Source organism: Rhinichthys klamathensis, unplaced genomic scaffold (genome assembly GCF_029890125.1).
Source record: "Rhinichthys klamathensis goyatoka isolate OS25496 unplaced genomic scaffold, OSU_Roscu_1.1 h1tg000417l_1, whole genome shotgun sequence".
Lineage (NCBI taxonomy): Eukaryota > Metazoa > Chordata > Actinopteri > Cypriniformes > Leuciscidae > Rhinichthys > Rhinichthys klamathensis.
Window position 1 is genome coordinate 480,229 of NW_026606915.1, and position 9,328 is coordinate 489,556.

General features: G+C 36.7%; 1 protein-coding gene across 8 annotated transcripts in view; it reads right to left on the reverse strand.

Moving 5' to 3' along the window:
• Positions 1–623, reverse strand: part of trpm3 (transient receptor potential cation channel, subfamily M, member 3) — a 186,091-nt gene extending 185,468 nt beyond the window's left edge. For 4 of the 8 annotated variants that reach the window (XM_056235212.1, XM_056235208.1, XM_056235206.1 and 1 more), the window contains exon 1: positions 207–612. In XM_056235212.1, the coding sequence (XP_056091187.1) occupies positions 207–383 (177 nt within the window). In that variant the 5' untranslated portion in view covers positions 384–612. Of the gene's footprint in view, positions 1–206 lie in introns of all 8 variants that reach the window. The other 4 variants (XM_056235215.1, XM_056235205.1, XM_056235213.1 and 1 more) reach the window with 4 other exon arrangements.
• Positions 624–9,328: the final 8,705 nt, after the last annotated feature.

Genomic DNA, 9,328 nt, shown 5'->3' on the forward strand with positions numbered 1-9,328 from the left:
GAGTCAGAGGGAGACCTTTAGATTCCCACCTGCTTAAGCCAGACTCTTTCCTGCACCCCTCTGTCCATCTCTGTGTGATCCCATGCCCTCAATCTCTACTCTTCCTCTCTTCCACCAACGGTCTCTCCCCTGCACCCACCCTTCTCGCTCCAAGTTCAACAAATCAGGGAAGACAGAGCACACACAGATGCTGTTCTGCTTCTTACCACTGCTTGCTGTGAGGCCAGTCCTGATCTCTTGGTAGACCCCTGTCTGGAGCTCAGTCTCTTCCAAGACTCGGAGAAGCGCCCTCTGGTGGAGGGGCGTCCGGGCCCCTGCGGCTCCTCCCTTGTGGTGCTGACCTTGAAGCCTTCTCTCCTCCCCTCCCACTTTCTTTTAGTCATAACTCTGAAGGTTTTCTTGACGACTCTGGAACAAAAGCCACGGAAACAAGGAACCCTACGATGTGATGATTCGTCTTCCTCTAAAACTCTCCCCAAGTGTCAGGACATCTATTTCCTGTCCTTTTCTTGAACAAAGAAGAAAAAGAAGTGGAGGGAGTTTGGCTTCTACACCCTGTTGCACGTGGTCCTGCAGCTTCAGTTAATGTGGGAGGCTTCACCCGTAGATAGAATAACACAGAAGGAGAGAGACAGAAAAAAAATGTAGCCTGCAAGGTTTCTCTCCTGGTTTCAGTCTTCTGATGTCTTCAAACTGAGCGGGCAAAGGCAAAGCGAGTCATTCTGGAACTGAGCTCTCATCCTCATACTCTCTCCCCACCCTCATTCACACACTCTCCCTCACTTCCTCCCTCCCTCTCCACTTGTTATATCTCCCTCTCTCATCTGCTTCACTGCCAAAGTTCACAGCTCACGTGTCGCTTGCTTTCGCCGTACAGCGTTTGTGGAGATTAAAGAGTTATTCAGAACAGAAGGTTTCTACAGGTTCCCCCTCTCTTTCTCCCCTGTGGTCCCACACTGGTTTTAATCGACACAAGAATGCGAGCTTCACATCAGCAGAGCCCCACACGCTCACCGGTACAAAACACTACTTTGTGATTTCAAGACCTAAGAACTTATACAGCTAACATGAGAGGTGATTCACCAAGATCGGTACATCTTAAGGCCCATTTTGGTACCACAGAGAGGTGACCCCCAGAGATTATGTACTGTACCACTTATTGGACTGTGATTTTGGTAGTAAAGAGTAGGATTCCCCCGCCATGAAAACATCTGTCATGTGTTCTACGACCGAGGGAAACATACCTACTTTACATAGATAGAAAATGAAAGCTGAACTTCCTCCTGCTGAGCTGGTAAAAATACAAATCAATGGATGTGGAAATTTAAATATTTTGAATTAAATCTAGGCCTACCAATGCAACCACACAAAATCAGAGTAAGACTGTACTATTACTACATAGGCATATAGTAATATCTGATTTGTGCAAAAGACTGACAAACCATTCATCCCATTTACACCTCTGGCATATTGTACATTGTGATAAATCCAGCATAAGACCCACCTACTCATAGTTTCCAAGGTTACCACAAGAAAACACCAGTCCAGCATAGCTGGTGGTTCATTAGCATTCCAGTTTACATCAATGCTTAAAAACTACAAAGGAATATGCACCATATAACTGAAGCATCAATTATAGAACATTTTCTCAGAGATGTGATTATGACTTTTCAAACTACAAATTAAAGATATAAAACATTTTGATTACTGGGATTCAAACAAGAAAGTTAGTTTGGATGTTTTTTGTTAAATGAGACACTTAAGATTAAATTTAGAGCTGAAGTTTCTTGTGATGGCTCATGGATATTCCAATGGCCTTAATCTGATTAGCAATAACTTAAGAAAGTAACACGTTTTCTAAAGGCTTTGCAATGAGTTTAATTAAAAGTTTAAGCGAGAAGACTCTAAGGACCTGAAAGAAAAATCTCGGCATGTAACCTTATGCAAAGCCCACAGCACACTGAGTCATCACCCTTGGAAGCGTGGTATTTTAATAAAAAAGCTACTTCTTAGATCTGAGAAAACAAATAAGACCAACATATTTTCTGACCAAAAGAACAGTTTGCTGTTGGTTAGCAGCAACAATAAAAAAAACATCGCTGGTTTCTTTTTTTAAATCAGAAAGAAAAATGCTTCTAGGAACAATTAAAAAAAAAAAATAGAAAGTGAATGTAATTTAGAGCTTTGACCGTGTATGACTAATTCAAAAACAAAAGATAAGTAATAACTTTTATAGCACAAAAATAGTCTTTCAATGTAAAATCTGTATATAATTCTCAAGGACCAAGGATTTTTCCTTCACAGGTCTACTTTTCATCTTAAGAACAAAATTCAGCAGAGCTCATAAAATGTGCTATTCGATATTACATTGACTGTTTAGTTAGACAAAATTATTCTCCAACCTGTCGACATCTGACTCACAGGGGCCAATTTCCCATTATTCACTGTGGTCATTTTATCCATTATGTCCTCTACCAATTTCTCAGATCAGCAATTTTGTGACAGATTAAATCAGTCACAGTTGCCACTGTTTTTCAGAGTTTTCAGTATCAAGTATTTCCAACATTCACACAAGACAGAATACCGGAAAAATGACGGTAAAACAAAAAAACAAAAAAACAGTAATCAGACAATATTGTGTCTATAATACTACACAATATTAACTTATTACTGTTCTAAATCAATAGGCCTATCACATTTGCACTCGTGTGATATTGCAGACTGTCAGGATTATGTTGTTTATGTTAGTTTTAATTCCTGTGTTTCTTTCTTGTGCTTCAGTTCAGTTGAGTCTCCTAGTTAGTCTCATTGGATCCTGATTACGTTAAGCATTCTGTCATTAAGGTTTCCCTGTGTAGTTATACTCCCTGTCTCATTCACAATCAGTTCACTGTTGGTTCTCATCTAAGTGTGAGTAGTTAATATAATGTTGCTCTATGCCTTCATCTACTGTATGTATTCTCTTCGTGTTCATTAAACAAGTTAGTCTTTGATCTTCATCGTCATGATTCTCTACCATCAGTTGTGAGTGACACAGTCGTTGCTTGTGTGATATAGCTTAACTATTTCATATGATATAAATATGTAACAAAAACTATAGGGTAGCACGTGTAACACGTTGTGACCACTAAAAGGTTGTTATGATGATGATGATTGAATTGAATTTATTGTTGAGGATAACCCCTTGAGATGAAACATCTCGTTTTCGAGGGGGTCCTCGAGACAAAGACAAAGACAAAGATAATACAGCACATATACATTCACTCACACTAAAGCTCTACCTCATCCTCATGATGCTTTCAATATCTTGAATGTTAGGACCATTCTAGTTGTTGCCCTGCTGTCCATCATCAATCAACTGTATAAAATGTAAGATGAATTATGTAACTCTGGGGTGGGTGCTTGAATTGCGTTAAATGTTTTTAATTGCTTTATTTTTCCATAACTAATTCATTAAATTAACAAGTTAAATCGACAGCCCTAATATAGTATAGTATGATACCGATTTTTTATATATATATATATATATATAAAAAATCGGTATCGGCCGATAAAAGCATTTTTTTATTATGATTGTTTAAAAACAGCCGATGATCGGGCCGATTATCAAAAGGGGCGGGAAAACGTGTCAGACTGCAACTCATATTGACTGTGAAGAAAATGTCTCTTGTGTTAAATTTAGGGCTGTTAAAGGTAGGGTAGCCAATTTCAGTGAGGCTAGCAATAGCAAGCTAGCTTTGAAAGCGTAAGATCCCACCCTCCCTTCAAAGTGCTCTCCAAAGCCACGCCTCCTCCAAAACACATGAACACACACAGCCAGAGCACAGTCTGTAAAGCATCATGAGAGATGGCATTAAATTACCTATCTCAAAGCATAACAATACAATAATAAAACTTGACTGCTGCAGATTAATATCGGCATTGATAGTGTTGCCGTAGAAACGAGAACATCACAAGTTCCCATCACTTAATTACAGTAATTACGACATGGCGTGAAAGCAGCATAAGCTTGTTGTTTTGGTTCAGGAGAAACCGTAAAAGGTGGCTGCTGTTTGTTTGTGGCACTCAGTGACTGTCTGTCTACAACTCTGCATAGCCTCATGGAACACGCTGATGACGTGTGATGTCTGTGTGATCAGGTGCATGGAGGTATGGAAATACATGAGTTGACTGGCAGGTAGGACATCCTATGATGGACTGAATGCAATGATTGGATGAACATTTTTTGGTCCTGAGATTTCCACAGAAGAGATGTAAATTTAGTATTTTGACCACTTCTATTATTGATTGCTATCAGGATGTGAAGAGAGTTTCAACCAGTATAACAAAAGTGTTCATGAAAAACATTGCCTACCCTACCTTTAAAGGGACAATGTGTACTTTTTAATGTATTTTATTATTTAAAATCAATATTTTTATTCATAAATATGTCCTCAATAGTGTACAAATACCTCTGCCAATTATCTGACTTATCCTCGTAAGCGAAGAATTTATTATCTTTATATACATGGGACGGGTAGGTCCACGGAGGCTTCCATGTAGTTCCGCCATCTGGAAAAACTATAATAGCAGAGAGGGACAAAAAGTACTAGGCCAACGCGTTTCCACAACTCGTTTTCGTTCAGAGCCAGCGTGACGTAACTGAAAGCAGCAGAACCGGAGGAGCAGAGCAGTGAGAGGCGCTTGTCACTGCCCCGGCAAGTTTAAAAGACTCCATTGCAAATCCTCGTTGCCAGAAAAGTCCAAAATAGATCGTAAAAGGAAACGTGACCGGAGATTACAAAAAACACGAGTTAATGTCGGGATAGCTTTTTCCAGGTGGATAGAGCTAATGCAGGAGAAAGATTTCAAAAGAGATGCTGATGTTGCCTGCTTTCTTCTCGACAGGTAAGTCAATGTTACAGTCTTAATTACAAGCTTTTTTTCATTGTTTGGTTGTGTACTTTATTTTATAGACAAATGAACATTTATAGTTAAAAGTTGATGATGATATCTAACAATGCACGTACTTCAGAAAATATAACGAATAAAGAAGGCATAACTACTTATTACAATAGTTCATGTTTTTCACAGTCAGTAATTCATACTGTAACATTCGTTTGTTCGTTGTGTCAAGTTGCTGTTTGTTTGAGCACCCGAAAGAAACACTCGACGAAGTGCTATTAGAAGACATCCTGTCATAGCTTTCTGGTACATAATGGCTACCGTAGATGCAACGCGCATTTGAAAAAGCGAGGCGCTGGAGAGCACAATTCATTTGAATGCAAAATACATTTTCACCGCTAGATGGGAGAAATTCCTACACATTGTCCCTTTAATGTGTCAATAACGCATTAACAGTGACTTAAAAAAAATAGCAACATTAAAGCAGGCTATGATTGACCCTATGAATCACCTGTAGTTCAAGCCAGGGTTGCCAGGTCCACGGTTTATCCCTAAACCAAACATTATTTGTAGCAGGCCTCCCATCCAATAATCTCAAAGAGCTTTGTTACTTCTGATAAGAAACAGCTTTCAAATTTGAGCTTTCAAATTATGTCAATTTATCACAAAATTCAAACAATAAAAGGCGGTTTGATGCTGTTATATTTGGTATGACAGATCGCTGTAGCACCTCAGTTCAAGTCAGCGAGTCTTCCACAATACAAGTTATAGCAACAAAAAAAAACATGCATAAACATCGAAAAGATACATTACAACTTACTGAAATGTATCATGTCTCATGTAATCGGAAAGACGTCAGTAAAAAAGCTTGTGAGCAATATGTCACTTAAAGTTGCATTTACCACAGGAAAGTTATCCAATGTACACAATTTGTTAGTTATAGAAAAACTAGAGGAGCTTATAACTGTTAATTATGTGTATGTTTGAATAAATTTGATATGAAGACAAGCGTTTATAAAACTACCTTATGTGCAACTGAGTTGTTTTTTATTTTGACCTTGAATATTATAGTATTGTACCAACTGAGAGGGTCCGCTGTATAGTTTGCTTTACAGCATTAGTTGGGAGAGATTTTTTTCATTCAGAATATCAAACTATCGGTATCGGCAGATATCATTCTGCAGTCTTGAAACTGTAACTGTAGTCTTACCTTCATGTCTGTGCAGAGAGGTTGCAAAACTCTCCTGGCTTGGACTTTTCTTGTCATGGAGTCCTGTTCAATGAGGAAAAGACAAAGCATTCACTTTCTATTTAATGAATAATGATTTATAAATGTTATTTAAAATTCTAATGTAGTTTAGGAAAATTTAATTTTCAGATCAGTAACCATGAACTTCCTTCTTTGCATTTTGAGTAATTCATGACTCCAAAGGATGTCTACCTGGAGTATAATCACTATATCAGTTTCAGGCAAATCCATAAATCTTACAACAAAAAAATATGTCTATAGCCTAAGAATGACAGGCTTAATCCTGGTGGCTGAGCAGCTAAAATAACATCTTACAAGGCAGGGGTGAGCGTGTGAAGCTTGGTCTGTATCATTAAAGGCGAGAGAAAATAATGACTATTTTGCAGTTATAGAGCAATAAAAACCTGTTACCATCTGCATCTGTCAGCATGTGTGTATGTGTAAGTCTGCAATGACATTGGAGAGACACATAAATGGAGGAAGATATATTTAAAGTGGCAAGATATTTAAATTTCATTTAATTTGCTCTAATGAAAAGTTTAATAACTAAATTATAATGACAGAAATCTCTGGAGTATTGAGGGTTAACTGGAACACATTAACTACTCATCTGATTAAATCACAGAAGCAATTTATTTGAGGCACCAATAGGCTGTCATTTTAAAGAAACTGAGAAATCTGCTCCAAGTAAATTATGGGAAAAAAGAGAATAATGTTGTTTCCATCGTAAATAAACTATGTGCATCACAACGGGAATATTCGTGTGATCGATTTTATGATAGTTCCATGTTACAATTAGTGGGTGAAACCGAAGACAGTTTCAGCCTCAAACAGCACTCCCACGGACCACCCACAGTTTGCTTCTTAAGCGCATAGTACAGAAAACAGACAGGTTCTTCATTTCCATCAGAAAAAAACAAGTAATGTTTACAAGGTATGGTAATTGGCATACAATAAGCACAACTAATTACTTAATTTGCTTAATTAAATCAAAGATTTTAAAGATACTCAGAAATTAGTTTTGAGACCTTGGGTAGCAAGTAAAGTGTTGGTTCCAGAAATATTTTTCAGGTTCATTTTTTTCATTAGAATTTAAGAGAAATCTTCATTAAAAAGTTCTAAGACATGAGCCAAACCAACCAGCTCTGAGAATCACAACATTAAACATTTTGAAGTATTTTTTTTCAAAAAGACAAAGGTATAACACTACATAACACTTAAATGGAGTTAAAAACCGTAATATTGTGAAACAGTTATTTTAAAATTGTAATAATGTTTTCTATTTTATCAGGGAAAGACCTGAATGGTGTAATCAAGTTAAAAATTGTAATATAATTTAATATTCTGATATAAACAAAGTATTTGTGTCCTTATTCTTAAAAATAAAGATTCTTTATTGGCATCTGTGCTTCCATGAAGAACCTTTAACATCCATGAAACTTTTCCAAAGTAGTTTTAGTGGGAAAATGTCAGGTTATCACACTAAGAAAATAGGCCTAATGGTTCTTTTAAGAACTGTTCACTTAAAGTTTCTTTGAGGAAGAACACAAAGGGATTCTTCTATGGCTTTGCTGGATAAAATGTGTGAGGATAAATACATAGTGTGGGTCTTTACCAGATATTGCACTGTTAATTTTTTTAACTCCTACAGACTACTTGAGTAATTCAAGCAGTCACAACAATATTTTAAAGTTCGGTCAATCGTTGAGCTGAAAAAAGTAGTTAAAATAATTGAATAAGCATATACCATTGATTAACAACCTTTGAGCTAACAGTAGTTCTATTTAAAGGTTTACAACTTATGGTTGAAAATCAATATCCCTAAAATAAATAGGATTTTTACATTCAGAACTGTTGCACTCTATTATTGTGATACAATTATTTTTTTTCTTGGAGCGGAGAACAATTTTCGGTCAGAATAAGTCAAAAGTCCTGCTACGAGACTACACCTGTGATAGTGTCATCGATTCTTATGTTCTCCTGTCTCTCATATCTAGCTTGTGCATTCTTTTGAGTGTGCTAATTTGTTATCTGTCTGTCAGCCCCCAAAACAAACAACAGAAAGGAATCATTTTGAAACAAAATGCTTGGCAGAATTTCGGTAATGTATGCAGAGTCTTGTTCCCTGCTAAAACTGATTATCATAGCATACTGTCTATTTTTCAAGCTTCATTACACATGGTTCACTCTCTCGGTCAAGATTAAAGAAGACTTCAGATTGCTCTACTAATTGGTTCTTGATTGTTGAATGATAAAAAGGTTGTGGATGCATTTTTTAGCAGTCTGGAGCCATCAATAATTCAAGCTCTACAACAACAAAGTCAGTAGGTAGGTGTGTGTGTGTGTAGGGATGTTTGCATAATCCCGATATTAGCAACAAAATATTATATTTGTATAAAAAACAGACATTTCAGATTTAGGCATTCATTCTAATTGGTTCAGAATCAATGGCAATTAAACATCGAGCTTTAGCTTTCTATATTCATTCTCAATACAGCTTAATTTATTAATATTTGTCTAAATAATGATTCTACTCCAGATCAGAATCAGCAGCTTACTGTAGATGCAAGAAGCCCAATGCTCTCAAATGTCACAGCCTGCCTTAAAAAAACAGAGTGGTTTTCTCTGATAACTTCCTAAATATTAAATATAACTTATATAAAACATTATGGCATGAAAGTAAATAATCCATCTAATAAGGAAAGTGAGGCACAGAGACAGGCCAATTGTTTGACAATATATCCAGTTGTGAAAATGTAAAACATTCATAAGCATTGACATTTACATGTATATACACACACATGCAATTGTCTGCTTTAAGAAAAATCTATGAAAGTGAGTTATAAAAAAAGAGAAGCATGAGTGATTTCTCCTTTGAGAGCATATGGTATAAAGCCTTCTTGCTCAATGCTCACTGCAGTTTCCAACAGATGGTGAATGAGTAACAGCTATCATTTATTTACCATAGCACTAGTAAAATGCATACCACAGTGACCGGTTGGCCTCATTATTAATCAGCTTGAAGTTCAATAGAAGTATCCATCTTTCCAGACCAAACTGTAAAAACACTAAGCAGAAGACCAAAACTATCCACTCTTCTCTATTTGGTGATAGAGGTTAACAGCAGCACAAAATCATACACGTGACGAAAAACGATATTCGTTTTAAAAGACAAGTGTATATCTCTTACCAGTT